We start from the raw sequence: 16085 nt of genomic DNA, 5'->3' as shown, positions 1-16085 counted from the left end.
ACCATCTACTTTTTGGCCTGTGCAGTGAATCATAGGGTCAATTGTATAGGCTGATTTTAATCAAAGCATAAGCTTACCGACAGAAAAGTCAACCTAAAATTCTGAAACAGCCACATACCTGTCCACAGAAGGAACAACTGAGCTCTTGCTTTAAAGCTGGTATTGTTCGAGTAGCTTCAGGTGACTGCTTTGTGCACCGTAAGGTGTCCTTGTCTGCCTCCCTCGTATCAGCAACAGGAAGCTCTTTTCAAATCATGGACGCAACGTGTGTTTTGATCTGCACATGTAACATGCTGAACGGCATTCAATAATCCATCCTCATATTGGTTTCAGTTTTTGAAACCAAAACTGGTTTCATGGTGAGGTCAGGGAGGAAACGGGCTATAATCCAGTCTCTCTTTACAATACTAATTACCAGAATTGTAGCTGTTGTAAGGGCATCGAACAGAACAGCACCCTTGAACTGGTCTTTTTGAACTTTCTGAAAGAAGTTTTCTGAAGTCTTTGAGCCAGACTGTCTTTGAAGTGAATACTCCATATGATAAGACAGGTGGTACATAGCATCTGAATGAATGTAAAGGGAAATGTCCAAGATATATAAATGTAGAAAAAGCCAGTTAATGATCAAAACACTACTGACTGCAAAAGACCTTGGGAAATTAGACATGCATCATAGCTAGAGAGGTCACTATGTTTGTTTCCTTGGCCTAGAATATGTTCCATCTCTAACTATTAAAGCCACCACAAACACGAGAAAAGCAATATAGCTTTAGAGCAGCCTTCCTCGACCTGATAGTTTCCAGATGTATTACACTATAATGCCCACCAGTCCCATTAAGCACAGTCAATAGACAGGTGTAATGGGTGTTGTAGTTCAGACCACGCCAACTTGGCAGTCACCAAGCTGGAGGCTGCTGCTCAAGAGTTATTCTCTCACTTGTACATTATCTTAAGTGAGAGAATAACTTAATTCCCCTCTCAACCACTTAGTTTGTGCATTTGGCATTCTATTTGTTTGTCAAACTGCCTTTTTTATTTGTTTGTTACATGGTGCTAAGGTATCAGAATAGAGAACAATACCTTTGTTTAAAAACTGAAATGACTAAAAAAGTTAAATGTAATTAGAATGTAATTAAATAGACATCTGGTGTTCCTCTGTGGAGGGGGATTGTAAAAAACAAAACAAAAAACAGCTAAATTTTAACTTCAAATACCAATTTGATTTCCAGTACATTTTCACGAAGAGTCGGACACGACTAAACGACTAAACAACAACAACAACAACATTTTCAAAGGGGGTGGTATGTAAAAGGCAAGACAGTGCAATAGTTTTCTTGAAGACTGATGGAAGGTTTCTATGTATGGTCAGAATAACATTATGTGTTCAAACACAGCTCTCTAACCAACCACCTCCCATACCTGTTTTTAAGGTAGTAGTCAATAATAAAATAGGATGGAATAATTTAAAATATATTGCCGTGCCATTCATATCAGAATGAAAGTTGTTCAGGATAAAAATTAAAAATTTCATGATGAAACCTATCCCAGTTGCTGCAGACATTTTAAAGATCTAGGAAACAAAAAAAAGGGGGGGGGTACTCTCCTAGACCAGTAATAAATTGTTTTTTTTTTCATGCACAAGAGGCAACTCACTAGAGCTTGTTTTTTTAGTTGCTTCACTGTCTGTGGAAAGTCAAAGTTGCACATGTATATGCTTAGTTCTTTATTCATGGAACACCAATTCTTCTGCTTAATCACTTGGGCCCTGTGGCTGAAGCCTGATCTTCCCCTTTCCAACTAACTCTTCTCTCCTGCTGAGTGTCAGGTGATAAACTGACTGGATGTTGCTGCTTTCTTGTTTCCATATATTTCTGTCCAAACTAGCACAGAGTTGCTGCGTTCTTCAGATAGCATTGGAAGGAGGACCAGTGAGGGAAAAGGGGGACAAGACAATTGTTGAATAGAACAATACAATAGTTGGGAGCTGAGAACAGAGGCAAATTGAAGGGAGAGTAACTGTTTTGGTCACACTGGGCATGGAGCCCCAGGGACACTGCAGAGGACGCCACATCTATTCTTTAGAATGAAGCACAAGGATTATGGGGAACCACTCAACTTTATGACCCCAAGGTCTACCACTGCTGCCAATCTTGATGCACAAGTCATCACCAATGGTACCTGACAGTCAAAACAAGCTGCTAACAACCAGGTCCTGAGCTTAGAAATTCCCTGAATGCATACAAGTTCTGAGTTCATCATTCTGAATGATTATGAGATCTGTCCATTATTTGCTCCCCACTCCCACGTGGTACAGGTAGTTCACACATCACGCCTGTTCACAGGTGCATCCCTGAAGTCAACAATATCCTGTAGCCATGGACCTTTTCTATCTGTGTCATCCATGTATCCTTAATGCAAATACATTTTTTCCCCTGCATTTGAATTAGACATCTGTTATTTGGGAGGTTTCAGGGAAATGCGAGAACAGAGTTTCAAATGTGCAGGAGCTCAAGTAAAACAAGTCACACATTTCTGATCAGGGAAATAAAAAATCATGCCATTAAGCAATATAGTGAAATGTTGCATTCCAGCCGACAGCCTCAAACATTCCTGTGTACAATTGCTTAAGAAACAGGTGACAATTTCCTTAGGGTTCATGTATTCAGTGGATGCAGATTGCCTATTATCATTCTGAAATACCATGAGGAGCAAATTGAGATATTGTCCTGACAGTGGGCAGACTAATGGAATTTGGTGACTTTAAATAAAGCGTGCAAGTTATTTTGTTATAATACCATAATAGAAATGTCATATGTATGACAGAAGAAAAAAGGTGGAGGGAGTGTGAGAGAGCAACTGTCAATGAATAATAATGAAGCTGTATTTAAATGGCAAGATCTTTGGGCGGAGGGGGGAAACATTGTACAAAATAAAAATTATTCCGGGTATGTATAACAAGGTTTGAGCTAAATTTATCAGGCAGCAGCTGGTTGGGTGGAGAGCAAGGTTAGTGCTGGTATAGTTAGATAAAGCATAAGGGATGGGAAGATCAGGAAGTCATTATTCTCATTGTTTTATTTCCCCTTGGAAACACTCCCGAAATAATGTTGAATCACAGGTATAAATGTTAAATTTGTGGTTTAAATTTATCCCTCTCTCGTTATTAGATTTGTAATTTGTTCTATGCACACCAGTTTTAAATGAAACAGATGGATTTTATGTCCCTCAATAGGCCAATGATAAACACAAAAAGCATAAATGAGCCTAAGGAACAAAATGAGGAGACCTACAAAATGCAGGGTTCAAAATTATTGCTCTTAAGATCCACAGCCCAATCCTGTGCCTGTCCAGAATCAAATTACTCAGGGTCCAATTAACTGTGTAGCAGAATTCTCCAACATGGCGCTTGCAGGCATAGCACCCAAAACACACACCATGGCACCCACATAATTCCAATTCTTGCCTGGACGCACTGTCTGCCATTTTATTTTTGAGCCGAAATCAAGTCACAGTGTGTATGAGTGCAGGTGTGTGATTATTAGTAAGTTTAGCTATTATTAAAAGCATAATGTATGCAGGTGTGTGCCTTTTAGATATTTAGGATAAAAATAGTGAAATTATTGAAATCCATAGAAGCATCGCTGATTTTATGACTGCTGATGAGTTCATGTTAAAAATATCTCTCTGAAACACTTCTAACATCCCAATGCCCATCAAAACCTAATTCTTCTAACTATGGCAAAGATGCACTAAATAAGTATTAGGCTATTAATACCAAATTAATACCCAATATCAAAGGTACCCAGGGTAGCAAACACAGAAAATTAAAACAATACAATAAAAATAAAATTATATTATTATTATTAATAATAAACACACATTTAAAAACAATTAAAAATTCATAAAGACATTTAATACCGTTGCCTTGAAAATTCATTGGGGTGGGGACAGTTGACCATTCTGAATCAGGTTGATCTGATGACCTTTTCTCAATGTCTGATTTTTTGCCAACAAATATTCTGAATTTAATGTATGCCACTGTTCACTCAGATGTATGCCAGATAGCTAGCATCTGTGTCTAGACGCTTTCAATATGTGAGTTTCTCCCACTGCTTAATTTCTAAAAAGAAGTTGTAATAGGATTCGGATGTGTCTAGATGCTGTGTTCTCATCCCAGGAAACATTTCTATCTCAAATGTGTGCAAATTGGTGTTTTTAATTAGTGATCTCTTAACTTTGGACACAATTTAAGCATCCAAATGGCTATATATCCCCCAAACAGCCAGAATATAAATACTGTAAATAGTCCCAAATCCAATGTATTATGAAGGGCAAAACCAAGGCCTTTCAATACTGGTAATTCTACATGCCCAGTGCATTTTGAGGGAGAATCCTCCTTATTGGTGCCTATATGGTATACAGTATTAAACTACGCAGGTTTCTGTCTGGGGGGGGGGGCATGCTTTACCGGTAATTCAGATACTCACACTCCATCTTCATATTTAAATATACACAGCAAGATGAATCAAATCATGGATGCCAGCCATTTGGCACTTAGCAAGATATCTATTGTCTTGGTTAGCCAGCTCTGTAATAATCATAGTCTTATGAACCATCACTGAATAGACAGCTAAATGACCTGCAAAAATAGAACAATGAAGTAGTTGCTAAGCTGTCATGATATCATTTTCTTTTCCAATATGAGCAAGCGTTCTCTTTACTGAGCAAACAACTTGAATTGTACCACTTGGCTTGAGTGGAATAAATCAGCTACGCTATCTCAACATGATCTTAAGGCTGAGATTGGTATCTCGCAAAGAAGTAACTCAGTCTCTTGTTGTCATGACACTTGGCATTTACAACAAACATTACCACCACCTCTTAGAACTAGATTAACATTTCTTATTGTAGGCGTTTATGTTGGAATGGAATCGGGAGGATGCATTTTTAATTTTTCCTAATCCAATTTAAATGCAAATGTTAACCACTCACATGATGGCATGTGTACATAATTAAGTGTCATTATATACTACACGAATCACTCAGAAAGCTCCAGAGAGCTATTTTGCTGCATGTCTAAACTTGGAAACCAGCCAAACAGTTTACATCTTAGTTTTGCTTTGGTGTTTATGCTTACTAAAGTTTTCTTAAATTACAGGTCAACAGATTATGGGACAACATATGAAAAGCTGAATGACAAAGTGGGTCTGAAGACCATTCTTAGCTACCTCTATGTCTGCCCAACTAATAAGCGGAAGGTAAGTGACAACACGTTTGGTTTAACCCTGACAGAAAATTTATTTTGATTGTTAGTTAATATTTACATAGTGTTACCAATGTTCCTGAATAACAAACAAACAAACAAAAACAAGTAGTTTACGATTTAGATGGCCATGTACCTTCTTTTTAATGTTCATTGCATCCTGGTTCTCATGCTGCTTTTTGACAAATGGCAATCTTTCATAATACTATATAGCCCTTTTTAATCATTCAGTGAATGCATGGATAGGGAGAATGTTATCTCTCCCCTTATCTTCACTCCCATCTCCTTGTATTATATGCCCATGCATTCAAGTGAAGGTGAGAACAGAGACCTACAGGTGTACAACGTATGCACATTCGGGAACCATGCAAATGGCCAGGTCCCTGATCATAAGTATGAAATATTCATATGTACATGCGGCTGCACCTGCATAGAGCTCTTTGCGCAAATGCAGATGAGCATATGGGTGGCAGGGGAAGAAAGCACCATTGCAATCCTGCCTCTGTACACATTTAGTGTATGAGTGGAAAAGATGTAGACATGGCCATGCTTTCTTCCAGCCTGAAGCTTTCATCTTCGTGTTCTACTGAAATGGCATGAGAAACATCCTAGTGAGACTATAGGATGGGAAGTGGTTCCCTAGATCCAGCCAATGGGGAGCTGCATAGGGAACCCCTGAACTGCCCCTTTTGACATCATTAGCCCAATCCCCAGTCTCACTTTCTGCAATTTAGCCTTTGACGTTTTTCATTTGACTCTTTACCATTTGACTCCACTGAAGTGTTTTAATCCCTTGCCTACTTTATACTGCAACATTGTGGGGTTGTTTGGTTAAAACGTTTTGGTTAAAACATGTTAAAAAAACAGGGCTCATCACAAACCCTATAATACATACTGAATAAATTTAAGAAGTAGCCGGATGCAGGAGAATGAAGAGCTACAAGACGCTTGATGAAATATATCCCTGGAAAGCAAGGAATTTTGCAATGTTATTATGACCTGTGCATGTGATACATTATTATTAAAGGTTACCTAGAAACATTGCCAAAAATGTGTTCTTTCTAAACAAAACAATGAAACAGAAAACCTGCAACATTGTTATTGTATTCAGTTTCACACATCTCGTTTTCTTTAACAGTGTTGAATACAATAAATCTGGGAATAAGTTGGATTCACCCATACTGAAAATGCACAAGATGTGGATAAATATTATGAAGCCTGAAGTTATTTTGTTTCTTCTTGAATTAGGATGAACTCATTGTTGGGAAAGGGAAACAGCTCATTAAGATGTTAGAGCCTCATGTATAGAGGCCAGATTGTATTTAAAGTTGTTTGCCTTTTAAGTACTCCCAATAGTGAGCTGAAAAGGATTTGACAAAATCCTGCAGAGAAAATGCATCCCAAAGCCCGGAAGGTTTTAATCATATCAGACCCCCCCACTGAGCAACAATTTATGAAGGATTTGTAAAACGGAAATGCTCACAAAAGAGGGATAGTTGTTGTTGTTTTCTCCTCGTGTACATAGGAACAGTTTATCTTGCTTAGGAAAGACAAGAAGTTTTAATAACACTGAAAATAATTTGGGAAAGTCTTCACTTCCAGGGCCAGCCTTACCATTTGCTGGCAGCAGCTGTTTGAGGACAAAGGTCGTGTGCCTGTCTTGACTCCCCAACCCATTTGAGGAAAGGAGAGCTGTCCAAACTTGCCCCTCTAGTTTGCCTTTCCCTTCCTCTGAACCCCAGCAGCAGAAAGGCCTCCTTTTTCCCTAGCTGCCTCCACCTTGGTTAGTTCTTGGATCACCTCAAGAACACCTTTCGTCAATGTGCAGGTTTGGCTTTTAAGCATGGGGTCGGCAACTACAGACAAGAGACCACAAAGCTTTATAAAAGGGGGAGGGGGTTAATCTCGAAAGGGTTTCAATATATTAATAGTTACATGCACACAAACAATCCAAGAGGACAAAAAGATATTGAAAATAAACGAGGATAAATGCAGCCAGCTATTCATATCTGAACAGTTTCTACTAGCTAAACTTCCTTTTAGCAGAATTCTTTCAGTCAGAATTCATAGGATCTTATGTCAGGCCACTCTCCTTCCTCCTGCACCAATATTGATCTTCCAAGAACCTCAGATCCTTCATCTCCACAAGTAGCTCATATACCCCCAAGCTACTCCCCACCCCCATAACCCAATCCACAAACCAACCAATATCAAAAAGTATACTTTCGCCTTTTACAGACCAGACTACTAGGAATTCACACTTTGCCTCATTATTTTTTAACACCTCCTGATATGGCTATATGCCTGCCAAGGTTGACTCTAGGAGGCAAACAACCCCCATAATTCCCAAACTAAATTATATACAAGATTGTTATGTAAACTGTTTTGCCAACTAGCCAGGTATGCTCACGTGCCATGGAGGAAACTACCATATTGTCACTGTTGAGGTAGGATACACCTGCCAGTCTAGTAAGCTTCTTTTTGTGGAAGAGGAAGGTATTCCCCCCCCCCCTTTGCCTCAGGCAGCAAAAATGTTTTGGGCTGGCACACAAAAACATTATTTATTATTTACAATCATGTACAACCTGTTTATTGATAGCAAACTCATTGTGGACCCAGGCATAGGGATCCTGCAGCCAGTGGGGCCCAAAGAGAGGGCAATAAAGACAGATACCTGGAAGAGGGCAGGGGCAGGGCAAGAGTGGGGTGGGGTGGGGCGGGGTAGAACAGTGGCATAATAGGGCATAATGAGGTGGAGCAGACTTATGTGCATGCCACAGACATGCACAGGGGCCAGGAACAGAACCCCCAAGCAAAATGGTTGACATCTTTATATGCATTTATTGTTCTTTTACTTGCATAAATTTAAAATTTAAAATTTACTTCAAAACTTTGAATGAATTATATGTAAATGTCACACAACCTAAGAGTTAAACAATACAATAGAACCAACATCATTCAATAAATTAAATAAAGAAGAATGACTTGAACAAGAAGTGTTAGAAATTTTATTTTTAAATAATCAACTTTAGGAAGTAAGTATAGATTGCCAAAATTAATTGGCTCCTAGTGCTGAATGAATGGTTCTTCCTTGTGTCTTTAAGTCAGTGGTTCCAAATTAGAGATCTGGGACCCTGGGGGTCCGTGGAACTTATCCAGGGTCTCCTTGGCACGATCCCCTGTCAGGGACTCACTTCTCTTGTTAATTGCACAGTGAAAGCCTTCCACAGCTCATCCAGCCTCTGCTTGCTACCTGACTTGCTTGCTGGCAGAGGAAAAACTTGTGAAAGAGTTGCTGGATTGCAAGTGAGTTGGGATTGAGCACAAACCTCTGACACAGTTTCTTAAGGCTCTTGCAACTGGAGGGGAGGGGCAAAACAGTGCAAACAGCTCTATGTGGGCATCTGGAAAGAGAATGAGCAAGCATGCCCAGAGTGCACCCAAGAGCTTGCCCTATCCCTGACTCACCTGCTCTGGGAGTGAGATGGCTCCACATGGCACATTGTGGCCCTTAAGCAGCTGTTGAGCAGGAAATGGAGTAGGGAGGTTTTTTCCCAGATGCAAGTTAATTCCCCACTTTGGACATTCCTTATCTGACAGTGCCATGACACATGGGAATCATCACAAAAAAGAGGCAATCTTTATTGAAGCTCTTGGCTAAACAGATCCCAAAGGGATTGGCACACCCAGCCATCATTGTCATGCTTTGAAGCTGAGGTGGGCGTTGAAGAGCTTCCAGGGGAAATCTAAGCAGCTCTGATGCAGCAGTGGGATTGAGCCAGGAAAATGCTAGGAGCCAGGGTGGCATCGCAGTTTGCATGACACTGAGCCTTAGAAGCCCCACCCCAACTCCCAGTTATGTGGAAAGGGAACCCCCTGTCAGAGATGTATTCATAGTAGGACAAACTTGTTGCCACCTCAAATTTCTTGCCACCTCAAACTGCAACATTTGCCTTCTTGAAAATGTGTCTATGAGGACTTCCGGTGACGGTGCCCTAGAGAGCGGGTCGGGAAGAAAGAGCTCCGCGATCGCAGGAGCAAAAAACGGCGGACAAACAGCTATTTGAGGGGGGTAGGCGCCTGGAATCCCCCTCCATATAGAAAGCAAGGGTACGGGTCCTTTGCGGAGGAAAGAAAAGCGGCGTGAATCGTGGCGGAACTTGGCAGCGGCACCTTAAACGGGTGAAAGCTGCCGAGAGGAGCCACACGCTACGACGTTAACAGCGGCTGCATAGCTACAAGTGTCCGTTGTCCGCGGCGCCCCAAGGACTCGCCTAGGAAGCACCAGATCTCTTCGACAAAGAAGACAAAAGAAACACCGCTCCGTGAGTTTACAAAATAACTGAGAGGGTTTGACAATCCACGGGCGGGGATTAAAGTCGGAGAAACTTTTTAACATATCGCTACAGTCTTGCGGCTGACAGCCCTGTGGGGGAAGGAGAGAGGCTTGAGAAGAAAAGATCGCGGACTGTAACATTGGGGGCTACATTGTAATTGCTGAATTACTGAGTAAAAAAGAGTGGAGAAGAATGAGCCCCAGAGTTATGGACTCACGAGCTTTGCTTTAAAATGGAGATTTGGACTTTTGCCAAGCCACGCTGAAGGGTTCTTTTCCGGCTTAGAAGGAAAGACGGGGAGAGGAGGAGGGGAGAGGAGGAGGGGAGAGGAGGAGACGTGCCTACTAGCACAACTAAGAAGATCAAAGAGACGGCTGTGGATAGTAACCTAGCGACAGATCTGGGAAGGTCTGGAGGCTTTAGATTACAAGCTGACTGACTGCCAACTAACAGCCAGACGTAAGAGCGGAATTGTGCTTTTTAAAGATCTCGCAAAGGCTCTATCCCCCCCAACCCGGGCCCCATCTCCCCAGTTTGACAAATCTGACCCAATATAAAAGGATGTGTGGCTAAAGGTGGGGAAGGGAGCTCCCAAACTGAGAGAGGAACAGGTCTCTGTCACAACACAGAAAGATTGTGTAACAGCTAAATAACGACAGAGAATGCCTTTAAGGAAATATAAAGAGCAGCAAGGAAACACGACAGCAATGGCGGGAATGCAGCAGAAAAGGCTATCTATATCAACACCAGGAGAAAATGATGCCTTGGCAGACCTGAAAGAATTAATTACAGGGATGAATAAATCCTTGAATGAGAAATTGGACTCTGTTGAATTTAAGATAGCATCTGTTGAATCCAAAATGACATCAGTGGAATCTAAGATAGAAGGGAATTCCAAATTGATTGAAGACCTGTCCGGCCAGATGAAAGAACTTTATGGCAGAAATAAAGAATTGGATAAGGCAGTGAAGGACTTGAATGTGAGAATGAACAAACAAGACGACACAATAAAGAAAATAGCAACGGAAAATAAGGAGATGAGATCAGCGAAGGAGAAAGAAGAGGAAGAAATAAAGAAACTGAGGAAAATGCAAGAGGAATTAGCCGATCAAATTGCTCTAACTGAAATGAAGCAGAAAGAATTGATTTTGAGGATGAGAGGCGTGCCAGAGACAGCCAACGAACAGATAGAAGAGAAAATAATTAAAGGCTTGGCAGATTGGCTGCACGTAAAGGAGGAAGATCTACTGCTTGATGTGGAAAAGATTTATAGAATCCGAGTGGACAGAGCCAAAAATATCAAAGGCCCAGGAGACTGTATGCTATTTCTAAGTTCTTTACTTTTGAAAGATAAGATTCTACAAAAGAAAAAACAAGAGAGCTTGATAATTGAGGGAAAAACTGTAGCCATTTTTAAAGAAATTCCAAGAAGATTTAGACTTAAGAGGCAGGCTTATAAAAATGTGACAGAGATCTTGCTTAAGCAAAAAATTTGGTTTGTTTGGGAGTACCCTGAAGGAATCACCTTTACTTTTAAGGGTAGGAGGAAAACATTTAGAACAGCTGAAGAGGCCGAGAGGTTCTGCAATAGGAACAGGAAAGAGTTACTCAAAGAGGGGGAGGGTGACGGAGACAACTCGGGTTAACTGAATGGTTGAAAGCTGGGGAACAAAGTCCTTTAAAAGCTTGATTTTGTATTTGGGATTTAACGATATTTTCCTCCTTTTTCCTTTTCCTTTTTCCCCAACCTCTGTATTTTCCATATAGGAAAGAGTACGGACACAACTCTATCAACCCTTCCTTGGCAAAAAGCGGTTTTTTGTTCTTTCCCCTTTTTTTTTTTTTTTGAGAATTTAGGTTAAGGAATTTTAAATCAATTTAATTAATAAAGTAATGGATTTCAATATAATCTCGTGGAATATTAATGGTTTAAACAATAAGTGTAAAAGGAATAAAATTGAGCGTATATTAAAGAAGGGTTCTTGGAATATTATTGGTTTACAAGAAACCCATATTTCCCAAAAGCATGAAAGAATATTAATTAATGAGAGATTGGGAACAGAATTTACATCATTAAATAAGAAAAAGAAAAGTGGGGTGGTAATTTATGTTAAACAAAATATCAAAGCTGAAAAATTATTTCAGGATAGCGAAGGAAGGATGGTAGGCGTGCGTTTGTACTTACCAGAGGGGAACATAATAGTGGTGAATATCTATGCGCCAAACGGCTGTAAAAAAGAATTTTTTAAAACATTGGGAAGGAAGATGGGAGAACATATAGGAGATGAAGGAATAATTCTATTAGGAGATTTTAATGGAGTAACACAAACTGAATTAGACAGAACAAGGATGGGCAAAAAAGATAGAGGGAGACTACCAGAGGTTTTCTTTAATATGATACAAAATTATGAATTAGAAGACGTTTGGAGAAGAGATAACCCAAATGAGACAAAATTTACGTATTATTCTAATGCAAGAAAATCAGCTTCTAGAATTGATATGATTTGGTCTACCCCTGTTATATTACAAAGAGTAGTTAAAAGTGAAATAATGATTAAATCAATTACAGACCATAACCCAATTATGATGAAAATAAAGGGAAAGAATAGGAAGTTTAATAGGTGGAGAATGGACGAAAGAATTTTGAATGATGAGACTTTTGTTAAAAAAATGAGGGAATTATTAAAGGAATTTTTTAAGAATAATATATCAGAGGAGGTAGATTTAAGAACTACGTGGGATGCAGGTAAGGCCTTTGTTCGAGGCCTATATATTCAACAAAAAAATAAAGTTAGAAGGGAAAGAGAGAAAAATTTGGAAGAAATTAAGAGACAAATTAAGGAGAATGAAAGAGAATTGGCATGTAACCCAAGGAACGAGGCCCTAGTGATGAGAATGAAAATTTTACAAAGAGAACTTTCAGTATTAGTGGGGGAAGAAATTGAAAATAAAATAAGATGGAGTAAACAAAAAACATTTGAATGGGGAGGGAAGACAGGGAAATTACTGGCATGGAAATTAAGGAAAATGCAAAAGGGAAGATTGATTACGGGGATAATAGATAAAGGTGAAAAATTGACAAGAATCGAAGATATTCAGAAACGCCTTATACAGTATTATAAAAAATTATATGAGAAGGGGAATATTAATGAAAAGAAGCTAGAGGATTATTTTTCAAAGAAAAAAGAGAAAATAATTATGAAAGAAGAAATAGATTTATTAAACAAGCCAGTGTCTCTGCAAGAAATCTATGATGCCATTAAGAAAGCAAAAGTGGGTAAGTCCCCGGGGACGGATGGACTGCCCAGCCAGCATTATAAAATATTCAAGGAAGAGCTCGGAGGGGTATATCAGAATTTAGTTAATAAAATTATGGAAGGAGGGCCAATACCAAGATCTTGGCAAGAGGCCTTTATTACTTTGATCCCGAAGGATGAGGAAGAATTTAAACAAGTCGGAAATTTTAGACCCATTTCGCTCCTCAACGTAGATTATAAATTATTTGCAGAGATCCTTGCGAGTAGATTAAAAGGAATTTTGAACAGGATTATAGAACAAAATCAACAAGGATTCTTGCCAGGTAGGAAAATGGCCAGGAATGTGAGGATCCTCTTAGATTTGGTAGAATATTTGGATTGGTCGCCGGGCAAGGGGGCAGCTTTTGTTTTCCTTGACATAGAAAAAGCCTTTGATTCGTTATCGTGGGAATTTATGAAGAAATCGTTAGCTAAAATGGGAATTAAGGGGAATTTTTTGGAGGTAATCAATTCGGTCTATGATAGCCAATTCGCAAAATTAATTTTAAATGGAGAGGTAATGGAGGAGTTTGAGATAAAAAAGGGAACGAGGCAGGGGTGTCCCCTATCCCCCTTATTATTTATATTGTCTATTGAGTTTTTATTGGAGGATATTAAAGAAAACAGGGAAATTAGAGGAATTAAAGTTAAAAAGATAATATATAAAATTTATGCCTTCGCCGACGATATGATAGTGACGACAGAGGATCCAAAAGAATCAATTATGATCTTAAAAAAGGTTTTAAAAAGATTCGAAGAAGTATCGGGATTGAGAATTAATGGGAAGAAAACTAAAATGTTAGTCAAAAATATAAGAAAGGAAGGAATTGAAAATCTAGGGATATCAGAAGATTGGGAAATAGTCAAAAAAGTTAAATATTTGGGAATCGAGATTAGTGCAAATAATATAGAGCTTTTTGAAAACAATTATGGGAAAGTCTGGAGGGATATTAAAAAGGAGATGGGAAGATGGGAAGATTTAAATTTATCACTATCAAGTAGAATAGCTACGATCAAAATGGTAATATTGCCCAGGATTTTATTCCTATTCCAAATGTTGCCTATAGTGGGAAAAAAGGAGGTATTTGATAATTGGAGAAGGGATCTGAGTGATTTCATCTGGCAGGGGAAAAAGGCAAGGATTCAGTATAGATTGCTCACCGACGTCAAAGAAAGGGGAGGATGGGGGGGTCCCGGACTTGAGAATCTACTATGCATCTGCATGTTTTTGCTGGCTTAGAGATTGGTTGGTACTAGAGGACGAAGAAGTTTTAGAAGTAGAAGGTTTTAGGAATGTTACGGGGTGGCACGCATATCTTTTGCAGAATGACACAAAAAAATTTAAACAATTCCCAGATCATGTAATTAAAAAATCAATCCTAAAAATTTGGCGAGAATTCAAGGATTTATTAGAACCTAAAATACCCTGGTGGATCTCCCCCTTGGAGATGACATCAATGGGAGGCAGAAGCAAAAACGGGAGATGGTTAACGTATAAAGACCTAATAGAAAAAGATGGAGAACAATTAGTGTTAAAGCCCTACGATCAAATCAAATCAAGCTGTTCGAGCTGGCTACAATATATGCAATTACAAAGCTTATTTAAAGAACATCAAAAAATTGGCTTCGGGAAAGAGGAATCTAAATTACAGGAGTTGTTATTGGGGAATACAGTTAAACCTTTATCGAAGATCTACAAATTCCTTTTGGAATGGGAATTGAAGGATGAAGCAATCAAATGTGTTATGGTTAAATGGGCCCAGGACCTAGGAAGGCCAATTTATATGGCCCAATGGGATAAATTATGGAAAGTTACAATGAAGTTCACGGCTTGCGCTAGAATAAAGGAAAATATGTTTAAGATGGTTTACAGGTGGCACCTAACACCAGATAGGTTGTCTAAAATATATAAGAATGAAGAAATAAATTGTTGGAAATGTCAAAAAAAAGGAGGAAATTATATGCATTGCTGGTGGGGGTGTGTCAAGATCAAGGAATTTTGGGGGGAAATTTATGAAGAGTTGAAAAAAATGTTAAAGACCACTTTTAAAAAGAGCCCAGAATATTTTTTATTGAGTCTGGTACCTGAAAACCTCCCAAGGGATAGGATAGACATTTTCCTTTATTCCTGCGCAGCGGCAAGATTACTGATTGGGCAGAAATGGAAAAGAGAAGAGATACCCACAATTCAAGAGTGGCAATTAAAATTAATTGAGTTCATGAACCTTGATAAAATGACAGCGGCAATTAGGAATAAATCGAAGCAAAGTTCCAAAAAGAAATGGGAATATGTAGAGGAATATTTTAAGAAAAAAGATATTAAAACAGAGTTGGCGATCTGTTTCGACTAGCTGACCACAAGGAATTTAAGTGGGAAATTTGATAAGAAGGGAATCTAAATTTAATGTTTGTTTCAGGGGGAGTAACGCAAGTAATAGAGAAAATTTAAATGAAAGTGATGTGTTAAAGTTTTGGAAGCTGTTTTTTTTATTGATTATGGTGCAAATGAAATGCTTATTTCTTTCTTTTTGTATTGATTTTAATATTAATAAAGATTTTTTGCAAAAAAAAAAAAGAAAGAAAAAAAAAAAGAAAATGTGTCTATGAATGAATGAATGAATGAATGAATGAATGAATGAAACCACAGCTCAAAACTAACTATAGTTTCTTGTTAAGAGTCCAATTTTTTTAAAAAATAGACCTTATTTATTAGAGTAGTAGTCTTAATGAAAGCCACAGGCCTAAACTGATTTTCACCTGAATTTTGTAATTTGTTTTGTTTATGCTAATTTGTTGTGGGCACTTTAATATACCACACCTTGGTTTGGTGTAACAGCTGGATGACAAAACTGTCAGATCTCTTGTCAGTTTTATATTATTCCAACACTGTGGTTCTAATATGTATTTGATCAGCATTCCCTAAGTAATATGTTGTATATAAATGCACATTGACATATTTTGAAAAGTGTCTGCCGTGGTCTGTGAATGCCAGTTTTCTCTTTAATGCTTTTATATTCCACCTTTCGTCTCTCTCTTTCTCCCCCCCCCCACCCCAAAAAAATAAGCACAGGTTGTGTTTTTTTAAACAAGATGTTCCAGGCAATAAATGAATCTGTAGTTCCCGGAGGGTTTTATGAGACATAAAGAAGAAAACATTATTTACCATTTAAGCTGCTGATCAGTCACTAT

General features: G+C 38.7%; 1 protein-coding gene across 2 annotated transcripts in view; it reads left to right on the top strand.

Moving 5' to 3' along the window:
• The window catches only part of SORCS1 (sortilin related VPS10 domain containing receptor 1), a 359470-nt gene that overhangs the window by 169656 nt on the left and 173729 nt on the right, over positions 1-16085 (top strand). For both annotated transcript variants that reach the window (XR_009557597.1, XM_035132751.2), the window contains exon 3: positions 5159-5258. Coding sequence is in view for 1 of the 2 variants with exons in the window: in XM_035132751.2 (XP_034988642.2) it covers positions 5159-5258 (100 nt within the window). In the remaining variant the exon portion in view is untranslated. The remainder of the gene's footprint in view (positions 1-5158; positions 5259-16085) is intronic.

This window comes from Zootoca vivipara, chromosome 5 (assembly GCF_963506605.1).
Source record: "Zootoca vivipara chromosome 5, rZooViv1.1, whole genome shotgun sequence".
Taxonomy (NCBI): Eukaryota; Metazoa; Chordata; class Lepidosauria; order Squamata; family Lacertidae; genus Zootoca; species Zootoca vivipara.
The sequence above is the reverse complement of the archived record's forward strand: the minus strand, read 5'-3'. Positions and strand labels throughout refer to the sequence as shown.